The sequence below is a fragment of the Sceloporus occidentalis genome, unplaced genomic scaffold, assembly GCF_023333645.1.
Source record: "Sceloporus occidentalis isolate IW3139 unplaced genomic scaffold, rSceOcc1.0.p SCAF_5, whole genome shotgun sequence".
NCBI classification, from domain to species: Eukaryota; Metazoa; Chordata; class Lepidosauria; order Squamata; family Phrynosomatidae; genus Sceloporus; species Sceloporus occidentalis.
In genome coordinates, this window is record NW_028316985.1 from 67,172,637 (window position 1) to 67,189,064 (window position 16,428).

At 43.7% G+C, this 16,428-nt stretch overlaps 1 protein-coding gene across 1 annotated transcript in view; it reads left to right on the plus strand.

Annotated features, from left to right (window-relative positions):
• FOXP2 (forkhead box P2) overlaps positions 1-16,428 on the plus strand; it is a 475,962-nt gene that overhangs the window by 413,084 nt on the left and 46,450 nt on the right. The window contains exons 11-12 of the mRNA XM_089524323.1: positions 12,362-12,449; positions 16,197-16,280. Coding sequence (XP_089380449.1) covers positions 12,362-12,449; positions 16,197-16,280 — 172 coding nt within the window. The remainder of the gene's footprint in view (positions 1-12,361; positions 12,450-16,196; positions 16,281-16,428) is intronic.

Genomic DNA, 16,428 nt, shown 5'->3' on the forward strand with positions numbered 1-16,428 from the left:
CTAGGATGAAGCTGTGAAAAAGAACCAGCAATAAGTCAGAGGGGGAAAAAACTTAATAAAGGTTGTAACAAGCATCTTCAGGGATAACAACCCACTTGGTTCTTTTTGAAGCAGCTATAATTTATGACATAGGCAATATATCAAATGCATAAGATAGTATTATGGAGCATTCATATGAAAAGGGTATTTGCAACATTAGTTCCAACTTCCTGCAAGGGACATGATTAAATGATTAATGAAATGTCCCTTTGCATATGCATTTTGAAACAGCAATTAGGCACTGACTGAAAAAAAATCCACCAATCCTCTCATTTTTCAGTATTATCTCATTCTTGATTTATAAATCATAGAGAATTTTTGAATAGCAATATGTACCTGAGACAGTTGTAAAAGCATAAAAGAGAATAATTTGAGTGTAAAATAATCATAAATACATGAATTCATAATTTAATGTTAATTTCTAGCCTATTTATTTAGTCCTCCTGCATTGTATTTATATCCAGCACTATTTCTGTACTTTGATTGGCATAATTAAGACAGGGAAATGAATAGGCCCCATTATTTTACATATCACTGGTAAACAATAGCAAGGAAAGGAGAAGGGAGATGTGGCAGAGGTATGTATGTGTTTTTCAAGTTCTCAGTAATCCACTGGAGGCTGTTCTATAAATGATCATTGAAGGGCTGCAAGCTAGCCTATAATTACAGGAAAGAAAGTGGCAGCTCTGGCATTTCATAACTATGTGTCCTCAAAGTGCTTTGTGAGTTTGTCACCAATGATAATTTAGATAGAAGCTCATTACTGAACATCACAACACTTTAAAAACCTTTCGCCTTCATACGGGAGAATAAAGGACTATTTTAATGGCAAGGTTCTTTTGTGTTCTACTGAAAAATTCAATCAAGACAAAACCTCATTGACTATTATTGTAGTCTACAGTCGCTAGCCTAATAAAAGCAGCAGAGATAAATTGAATAGGTCTTTCTAAGACTTGAACAGATAAATGCAAACATTTTGCAGGTTTTAGTTCTTTAAATATACAAAGATGAATTAAAACAAAAATGTTGTGCCCCTCTACAACTGTGGTAGAAGATAGGTAGGTTTCTGTGTGTATGTGCATGACCAGATGGAGAACATGCTACATGTTCATTTTCCATTCTTAATCCATGAGCCAGGGTGGTGCATGTGGAACATTTTTTAAAGCCCCAAATCCTAGCAGTATATTGACTAAAATGGCTTTGTGTGTGCATATGCACTCTCACAAACACACGAGCATACATGAACTGGATTCCCACACTTGACATATAGAAGGTTCAACATATAGCATCTCCAGATAGGACTGGGAAGAGTTCCAATCTAAAACCCCAAAGAGTTGCTCCTAAACTGTAGACCAGGGTTGAAAACTGGGTAGCTCTCCAGATGTTGAATTGCAACTCTCAGAATTCATAACATTGGCTATGCTATCTAGAACTGCTGGAAGTATCAGCCCAACAACTTCTGGAAACAAAACAGTTCCCATCCTTGCTGCTGACAATGCTGAGAATAATTTGAGTGTAAAATAATCATAAATACATGAATTCGTGTATACTAGTGCTCTAACTCATTAGAAGGCTGTTTCTGTGTTCCTGTTCTTCTTTCTATAACAAATTACTGTCTGCTTCAGTTCCAGGTTTTAGAAGGGAACTGGAGTTCCAGTGTGCTCAGTTATTTGCAGTATCAGAGAGCTCTTTCTGAATACTGTTCATTCTAAAAATAGATTCATTTGTTGTATTAGAGCAGGGGTCGGCAACCCCTGGCCCGTGGGCCACATGCAGCCCGCCGAGGCCGGGGGACCGGCCTGAGCCCGGTCCTGCTGCTGATTACCAAAGGCCCCACACCGGCGGTAATCGGTGGCAGGACCGGGCCACTCACGCGGGGCCTTTGGGGGGCCGCCGGCCTCCTCTCTTACACGCAAGCGGTCAAAGGCCCTGCGCCCTTCTTACCTCCTGAAGACAGTTGAGGTGGTTGAGTTGAGGTGGTTCCATACAATGAAATGAAGTTGCAAAAAGCAGCAGACCAAATTGCAAGCATCATCTGGTCTTCTTGATTCCATTCCTACAGGATATGGAATGAAGAAGTGGGGAAATGCTCTTGGATGATTGAATATTGTATGAGAGGGGGATGCAGCACACTGTAGTTTTTGTTTTTAAAGGACTGCGTGTATGAATATGTGTATAAAGACTCATCCTTTTATTTATGTAAATTAAAAAAACACTGAACATTTGCTCATAACTCCTATAGGAGATGTAGCTGATGAGCTAGCCTTTATTTTTAAATATGAGGGTGTTAAGGTAAGTTGCAGTAGCAGTGTGCTGAGCAGGAAAGAAAGCTTGCACATACCTGCCCCAAGCAACACCTTCCTGGAATCTCTGGTCAGCCTCTCTCCCAAGATGAGATTTTCAGATGTAATGGTGTTCTTTTCTAGATTAATATCCACCTCTACTTCACCCAGTTTCTTATAATCTTCCTGCCATGTTTCCTAAAATTCAATAGAAATGGATCTCTGGCCCTTCCAAACACAAAAATTATGCACAGTGTTCTTTCTCCTGAGTAGAATTCTGTGTGCTGAATTTGGCACCTATTTAGAAATGTGGCCAAATGAGAACATTTATCAGTTTGAAGGATCAGTGTTTATAGGACCAATTCAACCTAAGTGAAATTAAAGCACTGCATTTTTTGTTCATTATTAGAATTGTGCAAAAAATATTACAAGAAACATGTAAATTTAGCTAATTTTAATTGAAACTAGTTAAATTTAATGGAAATGTCAGTGAAGCATTTTTCAGTTTTTACTTTGGTACAATACATCATGAGTCCAAATTCACCGGTGTTAATGGCCTCACCTACTTGTCTCCCACCTCTGTTAAAATTCAGCCACAACCCACCTCAGTAACTAGGGGCAGCAAGTCCAGCTCACTGCAAAATTATTGATTGCTATTGTATAACCCAGCATGTCGATCTCTTCTTATCAACAAATCATCTGTGTTCACTGAACATACCAATAACTTTCATACAATATGTCATTGCAACATTTTGGGCATCCAGGCCACTGGAACATGTGGGTTGATTATTTAAATGTTTCATGAAATGTTTAAAGATATACGTGAAGAATAGCATCCTTTTAATACAACAGGAAAAGGAAGTAGTATTTATAAGCGGTACTAATGGACCCCTTAAACATTATCCATAAGTGAAGTGTGTTAGAAACAGATGCTAACTGTTGCAGCATGCAGAAGCATCTAATTAATTTAAATCTATGGCGGGATACAGACGGGCAAAAAGGGGTGTATTCATGACGTCATGAAGGTAGAGCCTTCAGACGGCCCTTACCTGAATGCCGCCATGAACATGCCCCCCGCACGCCCCAAGCGGGAAGAAGCGGCATTAAAAAGGTGCTGCTTTTTTCCGCTTCTTTTTGATTTGCGGCGTACGTGCGCAGCTCCGTCTGTAAGCAGCTGCACCGGTATGCCCGAATTGCTACGCCGCAAATATAAGTTGCCTGTTTAAAAGCTCCGTGTCAGCTGCGTCGCATAATGGGTTGGGTTCCGGGACATGCGTGGTTTGCAGTCAGGCTTTAATTGCAGCGTCCGCTGCCGTGGAGCTGTGGAAGCTGCGGCACAGCTGCGGCACATTTTAAGTCTCGTAACCCTAACCCTAGAGCTCCATGTGCGCATGCGTTGCTAGAATCGCGAGAAGTTGTAAGTTTTGCCGGCGGATGTTTTGGTTGTAGAAAGTGATAAGGGAAAGTTTGGAATTTAAAGTGACCCCCTACACACATTCCTGCGCCATTTTCACCTGGAAACGGGCACAGTTCGGCTGCTCCTGGCACAGCTGTGTGGCGGCTCCCCTTTGCCACCAGGCAGGATGGCTCAGCCATCCACCAGCACCCCGAAAAAAGGCAGGGGGACGTCTTGGTCTCATGCGGAGACGGCTGACCTTATAGCTATATGGTCCCAGCCAAACATTCTGCAGAAATTGGAGCAGTCCTACCTGAATGCTGACACATATCGAGAAGTGGAAGAAGCCATGAGAGCTGCTGCACCGGTACACCAGAATTGCTACGCCGCTAATTTAAGTTGCCCATTTAAAAGCTCCGTGTCTGCTGCGTTGCATAATGAGTCGGGGTCCTGGAACATGCACAGTTTGCAGTCAGGCTTTAATTGCAGCGTCCGCTGCCATGCAGGTGTGGAAGCTGCAGCACAGCTGCAGCGCATTTTAAGACTCCTAACCCTAACCCTAACCCTAACCCTAGAGCAACATGTACGCATGCGCTGCTTGGAAAGTTTGGACTTTAAAGTGAGCCCCTACACACATTCCTGTGCCATTTTCACCTAACAATAAAAACCCCTAAAACTGTAAATATTTACATATATACAAGGGAGGTGATGGGGGATGGCAGGGGGACAGCGGTGGCAGCGGCAACAGCTGTGGCTGTGCATTGCAGATTCAGCAAGAGCGTGGGGACCAAAGGAAAGGAGGCATGTATGATGCTGGTGACACTGGCAAAGTGCAAGCGGACAAGGATGCCAACACCAGCTGGCAGGAGACCACCTTTGTTCTTGGGCAGAGCGGGGGGAAAAGTTTTAAAGGGGCTTGGGCGCTTTAAATGTGCCCATAGGCTTTCTGCCACCGCTGCTTAGCGCTGCAGCTGCGCAGCTGCGCATCCGCCAGCCGGCAAAGGAAAAAAATAAGCCCCGTTTTTAGCCGCCCGTGAGGAGGGGCAGACAGTCCCGCAGGGAGCTCATGGAAAGGGCACTGGGATTTCAAGAGACGGCACTAGGATTTCAAGAGAGGACACTGGGAGTTCATGAGAGGAACCTAGAAGTTAATGTGAGGGCATTGGGATTTCAAGAGAGGAACCTAGAAGTGCAAGTGAGGGCAGTGGAAGTTCAAGAGAGGGCCGTTCAGAACCAGGAGAGATCAATAGACAGGTCAGCCTGTGGAGCCCATCACCCACTCCCACAGGCAGGGTTTCTGGGTGCCCCCGCTCCCTTGCCTGGGTTCACCTCTGCACTTACCTTGCTACCGGGCTTGGAGGACTCGATCCAGGGTCCTGGCATCGAGGGCCAAGTCCCCTGGCTCCCCTGGCAGGTGGCGGCTCGGGCCAGGCTCCTCAGCGGCGGCGACAGCAGCAAGGACTTCAAGCCCTGCAAAAGAGGAAGAAAAGGCCCAAGTTACCATGCTGGCATGGCAGACGAGGGCACAAGTGTCGTGGGGGCTGCAGTCAGGCAACCCCCACCCCTCACCCTAGGGACCTACCTGCCGCCAGAGGAGCCTGCTCTGGCTGCGGAGGGGCCACAGCAGCTGGTCCTGGCTGTGGCCCACCCTCGGGGACATCCTCGTCCCCCGAGGATGGTGGAGAGGGCAACCTGGCACGGTGCCCTCCCTCCCTCCGCCTCGGCCGCACGCTGCAGAAGGGAAGAGGAGGGATGGCATTGGCACCATGCAGGAAGGAGAGGAGGGCAAGGGAAGGGTCAAGGAGGGGAGGACAGGGCATGGCAAGAGCTCTGGCTTACCTGGAGGACGGCGATCTTCCGGCCTGGGCCTATCTCCCCTGATCCACAGGTCCTTCAGCTGCTCAAAGAATGGTGGCCGCCTGTCAACCGGGGGGTGCTCCCCGAAGTCTTCGAGGGTTTCGAAGAAAGATGCCTTCAGAGTTTTAAACTTTACTCTGCACTGATGCATCTTTCTTCGAAACCCTCGCTCTTCGAGGGCACGGGACGCCTGGAGAAAATACCCCCGGTTGGGCTTGTTGGTGCTGGCCATCACCCTTCGAGTGGCTGCCTGCGGCATCAGGGAGTCCAGGAGGATCCCGACCTCCTCGTTCGTCCAGTAGGCGATTCGGACCGGGACCCTCCTGCGTGGCGCTGCCATGTTGATCGCCGTCCTGGGGTCTTGCACAGTTGCGCACAGGTATATATGGGCACCTGTGGCTCAGGGCCATTAGGCCAAGGTGGTCCTAGGCCAATGATAGCTTTCAGAGGAGCAGTTTGAATCTCTCCCCCAATAGATGCCCTCTGGGTGCCCTATTGATACATTCAAATGGGCCATTAGGAAAGCTTGAATTTGAGGGGGATTGATACATTGTCAAAGGGGCAATTGGCAGTTGGAGCTGATGTATCTTTTTCACCCAGGAAAACAGGCGCCAGGAGACCTTTTGTGTGTGTGTGTTTGTGTGTGTCTCCCTCAGGCACATGGCAAAACATGCCCACAGCACAGATCAGGAATGATAGGCAGACTCAAACTGTGGATAATGGGATACATTTATTCATGTGCTTATGCTATTACAGAACATTGCACTCTGACATCACAGATGATGGCACAGGAGCCATCCTTCAGATTCTCCTTGTCAGAAAAAAATCTGCCAGGGTATTCCTCACATCCTCCTCTGCTGCCTTCTTGGCATCCTCTTCATCCGCCGTGATTGCTCCCAGGGTGGGCAGCACAAAACGGCGCCTATATCGCATGCCCTCATCCAGGACCCTGCCCTTGGTCTCACAGATGTTGTGCAGAATGACGCATGATACCAGGATGGGCACCACATTCTCCTCTGCCACCTTTGTTCTTGGGCAGGGCGGGGAAAAAAGTTTTAAAGGGGCTTGGGCGCTTTAAATGTGCCCATAGGCTTTCTGCCGCCGCTGCTTAGCGCTGCAGCTGCGCAGCTGCGCATCCGCCAGCCGGCAAAGGAAAAAAAAAGCCGCGGTTTGGGCCGCCCGTGCGGAAGCTGCCCCTTTCTTTGCGGCGTCCTCCGAGGCGGCGGTATAGAAGCTACGGGTCCGAAATGGACCCAGGTAAGGCGTCTTCACTGCCCCCCGTGTGGAAGCCCCGACACCTGAAGCACGTCCCCGGGGCGGGCGGTCTGGAGGCTCCGTATTCAGCAGAATACACCTCCAAGACGTCTTCTCCTGCCCGTCTGTATCCCGCCTCTGTTATCAGTTTGTTCTGTAACAAAGAGCTTCTTTATTTAAAAGAAAATAATTACAGACATGGGGGAAGTTCAGTTTAATGCTATAAAACTGTGTTGTAAAACATTTGTTGTTGTTAACTGCCCTCAAATAGATCTCAACTGATGGTGATCCCATGGATGAGACATCTCCAAGACACTCTCTTCTCAGTCTCTGCTCAGGTCTTATAGACCCAGACCTGGGGCCTCCCTGATTGAGTCCATCAATCTGGCATATGGTCTTTCTCTCTTTATCTTGCCCTCTACCTTTGCTAACATCATTTTCTTTTCTAATGATTCGTGCCTTCACATGAAGTAAGAGACCCTCAACTTAGTCATCTTGGCTTCCAGGGAGAGTTCAGGCTTCATCTATTCTAGAACCCATTTATTTGTTGTCTTGGCTGTCTAAGGTATGCTCGACAGTCTTCTCCAGCACCACATCTCAAATCAGTTGATTCTCTTTCTGTTGGCTTTCTTCACTGACTAGCTGTCCAAAATTTTTCTTAATGGCTTCTATTACAGTTTAAATACTTTTGAAAGAATTAGCCATAGTTTGTGATCTGGTTAAAATATTATGGGATGACCTTTCTTTTAAAAAAGCTTTCATTAAAGTGAGGCTCCAGATAGGACAAACCAGAGCTGAATTTAGTTGAGGCAGGTTCTTTTTGAATTCCCCTTTAGACCACTCCCTAGCTACGTCTGCCCTGACCTCTAGTATTTTGCTATTTTAGTCCTAAGTAGAAACTGACAAAGTACCAAGTTACATAGGAGTTAATTGAGATGGCTTGATGTCATTTGAAGTAAATCCATTCCAGTTTCCATGCATACATGCTGCTTTTTTGTTTCATGCTGATATAGATACTTGTTACAAAAGACATTTTAATCTACCAGTGTGTATTCTAGACTAATCTTTGTTTTCTATCCTTCATATTTGGAAGCATTTTAACTATGTTATTTATACCATAAAATCTTAACTTTTTTCAATAGACACACACACACACACACACACACACACACACACACAGCAAAACAGAAATCAGCCTGCTTTGAGGACACTTAACCTAAACTTTCCTACTAATCCTACATGACAGAAATATGGCATTTATTTCTGTTGCATGAAGAAGATAAGAGCTTTTTTTGTTCTTCTCACATTCTGAGGGATACACGACAGAGAAGAGTGTTATAAGTATCTTTCAAATTACATATGGGGAGAAGCTGTTTTTTGCCTCGGATAGAGCCTAGTATCCATTGACTATCCAAGTACTAAGTATTACATTTTTACATTCTTTCACTATATGGCAACCTATATCAATATATCTAAACATATTATTTAGATATAAATAATGTTTAAACATTATTTCAATGGCATCAACGTTCAATTTTATTATTTCCTTTCCCTGAATTACAGGAGGTATATATACCCTCCATTTACCATCACTACAACCCTGAAAGGTTTATTCAGTTAGGGCAGGGGTAGGCAACCTTTTTGAGCCGGGGGCCAGGTTGGTGTCCCTCAGACAACTGGGGGGCTGAAGCCGGGGGTGGAGCTTCCACCCTCCGGGGGTGGGGCTTCCACCCCCTGGGGTGGAGCTTCCACCCCCAGGGACCAGGCCACCTCCTCTTTGCCGGCCCCTGACGGGGCCCCAGGCCCTGTCAGAGGCCAGGAAAGAGCCGGCGGGGACCACCAGCGCTGGAGGCCTCCCCGTCTTTGCTGGCCCCTGAAGCCAGGGCCCCGCTGCCGCCATCGGAGCCCTCCTGGAGGGCCCCTGCAATGGCAACTGGCCTCCCAGGGGCCCGCTGCCGCCGCCAGAACCCTCCTGGAGGACCCCAGCGAAGGCAACGGGCCTCTGGGAGGCCCGCTGCCGTCGCAGGAGCCCTCCTGGAGGGACCCAGCGACGGCAACGGGCCTCCCAGGGGCCCGCTGCCGCCGTCAGAGCCCTCATAGAGGACCCCAGCGAAGGCAACGGGCCTCTGGGAGGCCCGATGCCGTCACAGGAGCCCTCCTGGAGGACCCCGGCGAAGGAAACGGGCCTCTGGGAGGCCCGCTGCCGTCGCAGGAGCCCTCCTGGAGGGACCCAGCAATGGCAACGGGCCTCCCAGGGGCCCGCTGCCGCCGTCGGAGCCCTCCTAGAGGACCCCAGCGATGGCAACTGGCCTCCCAGGGGCCCGCTGCCACCATCGGAGCCCTCCTGGAGGGCCCTAGTGACAGCAACAGGCCTCCCAGAGGCCCGTTGCGGCTGCTGGAGCCCCATTTCAGGGCTTCGGAGGCCGCAACGGGCCTCTTAATGGGCGCCGCCATTTTGTCCTTCAAAATGGCTGTGAAATCTCACACGACCTTTTTGGTCGCATGAGACTTCGCCGCCATTTTGAAGGACAAAATGGCGGCCGAAGCAGCCGAAATCGGCGGCATTTCGGCCGCGGGAGGGACTGGGGGCCGGCGGAAAAGCGCCCGCAGGCCAGATTCGGCCCGCGGGCTGGAGGTTGCCAACCCCTGAGTAACCAAGTTCACCCTGGAAGTTTCTTGGAAGAGTAGAAATTTGAATGGGCTTCTTCTCTTTCAAAGTCCAGTACTCTGTTCACTATGCTACTTTAGCTCCCAGTCAAGAAAACAGATGCCACTGATCAGCACAAATGTAAGATCTATAATAAGTCTGTTCAAACTGAGGGATTGTGCCAATACCTTCCACAGTATGAGTGAAACACTATGGTTGTATTAAAGGGTTGGTAGGCACTTGCTAGTAGTTGAAAAAATCCCTAAGGTTTGTCGAATTCCAATAAATAATAATAAAAATACTAAGAAATCTAAAAGATACATGCACAACATTATTGATACATAATAGTACTGGGATTGTTTTCCCCTTTAGATCATGCATTAGTTTACATTCTATTGCCTTTCACATAACATTAGCATTCCTTCCAGTTTCCCTCCAATATAGTAAGCTTTTTTTAACAGTTGCTTTATTTACAGAAATTTGCTTTGCTTTCATTGCCATGAAGATACTGTACAAAAGAATACTGTCAACTTCTTGTCAGTAGACTTTTATAGACCCTACACATATCACCCATACAGTCAAAATCTGTATGGGTGTACAAAATATCACATGTTAGGGCAATAGGTATTCATCCATACAAGTCTTTTATGTACCTATGTGTTTCAGCATTTTTTACTTAATACCATATTTATTAGATTCAAAATTACTCTGTCATATTTATTTGGAAATCTGTGAATAATTTAGATTTGTATCAGATTAACCCTTCCAAATGTTAAGATGTAAATTGCAATAATAAATTAGAGACGTCATTTAAAATATCTGAAAAGTGCAGACCAGACTTCTGTAACGTGTCACACAGCAAATTAATGCATCAATTAACTTTCTAGCTGTTTACTGTAATTTGAAGATCAGTCATTAGGCCATGATTAACACAGATACACTTAAAACTATTTTATACAGCTGGTTGTTCTTGGGGCATTGCACCTGTTTCTAGAAGCAAATTATGATTTTTTTTTCAGAAGCTTGAGAAAAACAAGTAAACATCTTTAAAACAACCTGTTTTGATTTTTATAGAAAACCACTCGAGATTCTTTAATATTCAAGTCCTTGTTCAAATCCACTAAAACTTGCCTCTTATGTCCCTCTCGGGAATTAAATGAGCAGTCAGGTTGATCACACACTCAGGAGAACTTGATATGGCACAGTTCATCTGTTACTTTTTCCGTAGTGTGGGGATTGCTGTGGAATGCAAGCGTGTTTAAAACTCTTGCATTCCACAGCAGTCCCCACACTACATTAAGATTATGGCATTTTGTGTAATATGTGTGTAATATAAAGTGTGTATACAAAAGAGAAATTAATTCCATGTTTACACTTGCATCCCACCTCCAAGTTATCTCATTATGTATATGCCAAAATCCAAAACAAAAAACAAAAAAACAAACCCCAACCCTTCAAAATCCCATACACTTCCAATCCCAAGCATTTTGAATAAGAGAGACTCGACCTGAAGTATGGAGTACTTGCTCTGTTTATTATTTTCAGATCAATTTCTTCACTTCCATTTCCGCTTGCTTATATTATTTTCTCTCTTTTTCTTTTCCTCTCCTCATTCCTTCCCTCTTTTTCGTTTAATAATACCACCAAGGAAAATAAGCCTTCTTGTACAACTCTGTAACCTAAGATTTTCCCTGCTCATTTAAATAGGCTTTTTTTTTTTTTGCCACATTGTCATAAAAATTGAGGAAACACCCCTGTGATGAAAAGTGGAAATTTGTGTCCTTCAAACAACGGCATTTCATAGTTATGGGTATGACTTAGTTATTAAGCAGGTAAACAGCTTGTGCTTCATAATGTGGGAGATGAGAGGAAGGAAAGAGTACATTACTTGGCAACTGCATATGTGACTTTAGGTCTGCCTGGAAATAATAGTGAGAGAGGCTGTATCATGTAAGGATTGGAGTTGAATTTAAATATGTAGCCCCCAGCTTCAATGGCATCACCAGATTTGGTGACACCTAGTATGTGCGGGGGCAGACTGCCCAACTCCTCGCCCCTTGTGGCTTTGTCACTAGCTCGGCTCCCTCCCCAGGGAAAGAGCCAGGCCAGCAACAAAGACACAAGTGATGCCTCATCTCCTCCGCTCCCCTTGCCACCGCTCTCACCTCAGCTCCTTCCCATCTAGTGGGGTGGGAGGGTCTGTTAAGGGGGATAGTGATAGTAGCTTACCCTCCCCCCTGCTGCTCATCCCTCATGGCTTCATTGCCAGTCCAGCTCCCTCCATAAGGGACATGCTTGCCCCTTTGCTGCAGTGGGAGGAGGACCCCACCATGGTGTCACCCCCTCCTATGGAATCTCACCTGTTATGAGCCGTACCCCCCACACCCACCAAGTGACACCACTACCCAGCTTTCATATATGAGAACAGACATGAAAGAGTGTTATTTGAAAGAAGGGTATTTGCTTGTTACCATTCCACCACTTTGCCCCATTTGCACATGTTGCCTGTTACATTTCCTAGTCCAGCCCATTCACCTGTTCCAAAATAGGCGCCTTTAAAAAAAAAGCCTTTAGTGACACTTCCTATGACAAGAAACCTTCTTACATGAATCCAGTGTTACTCTGTGGCTGTTTGACCAAGGGAGACTTCTTCTTCAGTCTCTTGTACCTTTCCAGTTTCTGGTTACTGGTTGCAAGAGCAGTTGTTGCTTATGTTGTTTTGTTTGAACTTTATTTCCTTTCAATATTGCCTCACTAATGGAGAAACATTCACTTTTGCCATTAGCTAAAATTCTGCTTGCATCCCCATGCTGTGGGATACAGAAGATTACCAATAACCATCTAATGTTATGGGATTTTGTAAAATTCTTTTTCTTCTTTTACTAGGCACCTTAATAATGAACATGCATTGGATGACAGAAGCACTGCTCAGTGTCGGGTGCAAATGCAAGTGGTTCAGCAATTAGAAATACAGGTTTGGAAAATATTCATCTTCTGGACATGTTTGATTTTGTTGAGATATTTGCTTTTGTATTACACAAACTGTTAATGTTTATGAACATTTTCAAGATCTGTAAAATTTTCATTCCTACTTTTAAATTATAATTATGGGAAGTGCATTCTGCTAAATATGAGTTCTAATAAAAGTGCCATTTAGCTCATTAGGACTCAACAATCTGATAAATGGCCATTGGATTTCAATGTCAAATATAGTATGGACCTCTTAGGAAGTAATAATTTACACACAGTGAAATTCTGACATTGCCTAATCTTTGTTGTTGTTGTTGTTGTTGTTGTGTGCCTTCAAGTGATTTCTGAATTAAGGTGACCCTAGGGCAAAGCTATAACAGAGTTTTCTTGGCAAGATTTATTCAGAGAGGTGTTGCCATGGCCTTCCTTAGAGGCTGAGAGTGTGATTTCCTGAGGTTATGCCGTGAGTTTCTATGAGTGTGTCTCAAATTCATGATAGTTCTCTGAGCCTTGCAAGACAACTGTTGATAAATGCCAGTGAAGTGTAAATATGTGTACATGTACATATACATTTCCTCCCATTTGACCTTCTCATATTCCTCTTTACATCCTCATTTTGGGGCCAGGAATATATGCTCAATAGAATAGGAATGGATAACTGCCACAGTTAATGGGTGCACAGGACTTGGATACACCTCCACGATCAATTAAAAATAAATTAACAAAAAATGGTTCATATCTCATGGAGCTGGAGTGTTTTGGAACCCCTGGGTTGTTTTAGGCCAAGTGAGGTTATCTTTTAACAAGGAATAAAATCAGACATCATTGCCTTGAAAATTTCAGTATTTTCCATTTCTGTGACAAAAGGGGAGTGTGTGTGTGTGTGGGGGGGGGTATATGCAGCCTGTGCCCCTTAGTTTCACCAGCATTGCATCACAGGATTTTACAGCAGTGCTGTGCTCACTTCATCTGCCTCAAACCCATTACATAAAGTTATGAGTAAGAACTAGGGTTAAAGTATAAAAGGTTGCAGTAAAATATTTCCAGAGCTCCTGCTCCCTACCCATCTCCTGAAGACCAAGTTACACAGCAATTGTCATATAATGACTTCACTATTCACATGATAGCTTTTATCTCATGATCTTCTTTCTGTTAAATATGAGCAGTAACTATCCATAACCCAAACATAATAAAATTATAACCCCTTGCATGTCTTATATAAATCAACCTTCAAAGTAGTCACCCAGAGTACAGATTTGATAATGTTGGGGTGGGGTGAGAAAAAGTTGACGGCTCACCTTCAGCACGCCGAGGTACAGGAGTCAGCCAGATTGTATAGCCAGTGTGAGCTGAATGGACTAGATAGCAGAATAGTCAAGAGCCTCAACCAGAGAAGGATTAAGATAACATTGGCAGGATTCTAGGGTTTCCATTTTGCCAGAGCAAACATGTTATGCTATGAACATTTTATTATTTTAATAGTGGTAGTAGTGACAATGAAAGTGATGATGACTGTGTTGATGATGATCATGGATGTTGGTGATGGATGCTGTGGCAAAATTAGGTTTAATTTGTAATCTCTTTAAAACTTGCCAATTCAGTAACAACTGGGATCCACCTCAGGTTTCCCTCTGGCAGAAAGGTGGCAAATAAATAAATAAATAAATAAATAAATAAATAAATAAATAAATAAATGTTATTTATCTAATATATGTCTTCCTCCTGTTTTGTATGATACCATCTACATGTCACATTCAGGCAGCAGAAGTAACAGCTGAAATTGAACCCTTTCTTACCATACAGTCTTTGAAAGCATTGCAGAGCTTCCACTTTTGATCTCACCTTTGTGACTAAGAATTAAGTTTTTTCTTTTTTTATTTAGAAATTGAATACAGTATGTTATTTTTGCTTTAATTACCCACCCTAAGCCTTTGGGTATAAGCGGACTCTGAATCTAAATAAATGCATCTGTAATTGCTGTATGCATTTCCTTTTTGTTTTATATAGTTACTAGAATGGGGTATAAATAAATAACTATTATTATTATTATTATTATAGTCTAGATTGGAGGTGTAAATAATATTCTCAACATTTCTCTCTCTAGAGGAGACATGGTGTCTTAACATATCGAAATGCCTCATCAAAATAAGTCAGCCTGTCTGCAATATATTCACATTTTAGGACCTTTTCTTGCTCAATTTCATAAAAATGTTTTGATCAAAAATATTGGATTTTGTACAAACAAACTACAAACAAAGAAGCTTCATTTATATACCGCTTCATACCACTTAAGCAGTGTCTAAGTGGTTTACAACTAATTTTCCCCCAACAGTCTGGGTACTCATTTTAGCGACCTCGGAAGGATGCAAGCCTGAGTCAAGTTTGAGCCCTTTTGCTGGTCTTGAACTCGCAACCTTGTGGTTTTGAGTGAGTGGTTGCAGTACAGGCATTTAACCACTGCGCCACCAGGGCTCTACAAAACACTGGGTTTTGCACAGAATTAATTAGTTTTGGGTTTTTTTGCAAAAAAAAAAAAGTCCAAAATGCAAAAAGATTTTTTTTAAAAAAAATCAAGAAATTATTTTCACAAGAATATGCATAGGAATTAAATTGAATCATTTATTGAATTATGAATTATATCTCAATGATTTCATGGGCCTACCATAGCTGGCACTAGCAATTCAATTCACAGCTTTATAAACTTGGCTGGAAAATATGTTTTAAGGATTTATGAATTGATTCCACAAATTTAGTGTTGTTTTAGAGAATTCAAATCTCCCTTCCTGGAATACTCTTCTTAAGGCTTTTCTCTCTTTTTTGTGTTGCATGATACTTTTGTCTTTTTTTAAAAAAAAACATTTGGGTGATAATTTATTTCTACATTTCAAATAACTGAGTACTGTCAGTATCTGAGATTATAAATATTGTTGCCTCGAATGCTTTAAAAAATCAGTTGGGAATTGGTTCTAATAAATCAAAAAGGTGAGTTTGCAAATGATTCTGATGCATTTCCTGAAACAGGTTAAAGGGTTTCTTAAGGCACTGTTTACCATTTGCAAAGGCTTTTGTGTAACACAAAGAGCCGAATGGGATTTCTGCTTGCAGGGTGACCAATTATGAGTTCTTTTTGCCCCCTTTTCTATGACTGATAGAAAAGTAAGGTCCATCAGTTGTAATGAGACCTCAGTACAGTGTAGATGTCGGCTTAGTGGCAGAGTTCAGCATTTCACACTGCCTGGTCCCTGTCACACTATTGAATTAGATTGATGATGGCAGATAGCAGGGGGCTCTAACTGGACCTCATTGGGAATGGATGAAGTGTGCAGACAGTCCTAGCAGGCGCGGTGCTGTGAACATCCTTCACCCCTTCACAGCTGTTGGCACTAGCCTATTGCTAACAGTGTCCATAGGACTTTCAAGAAACAGATGGACCATCTAATTTGTGGTCCTGGTAACTTGTTACCAGTGAAGCAATGGTGACCCCAATTCTCTTATTGACAAAAAGATGAAGTATTATTTGTTTTCCGTGACCTTTTAAACATAAGGAAACCTCCTTGGGCCTTTCCTTCAATCCAACCCCCAGAAGAGCCAAAGTTACCTTTCTTTGTATAGAAGTTTCTACTGACATAGGATTTGATATGCAGGATCTATTACCCTATAACAGTCTCCAAAGATAAGATGTTTCACATGAAATAAAATAGCTGTATTAGTCATTTCTAAAATGCTTCTGATCTCACTCTTTCTTTAACAGCTTTCTAAAGAACGTGAACGTCTTCAGGCAATGATGACCCACTTGCACATGCGACCCTCGGAGCCCAAGCCATCTCCAAAACCTGTAAGTGCATATTGCTTTATAAACAGTAAATAGGCCCGTGAATGTAACAGACTAAGAAAATGAACAATTTAGTGACAGTTGGAAAACAATGAGTATGATGAAAAATATGGCAATAAAATGAAGCTAAAATGCAATAGCTTGTCAAATT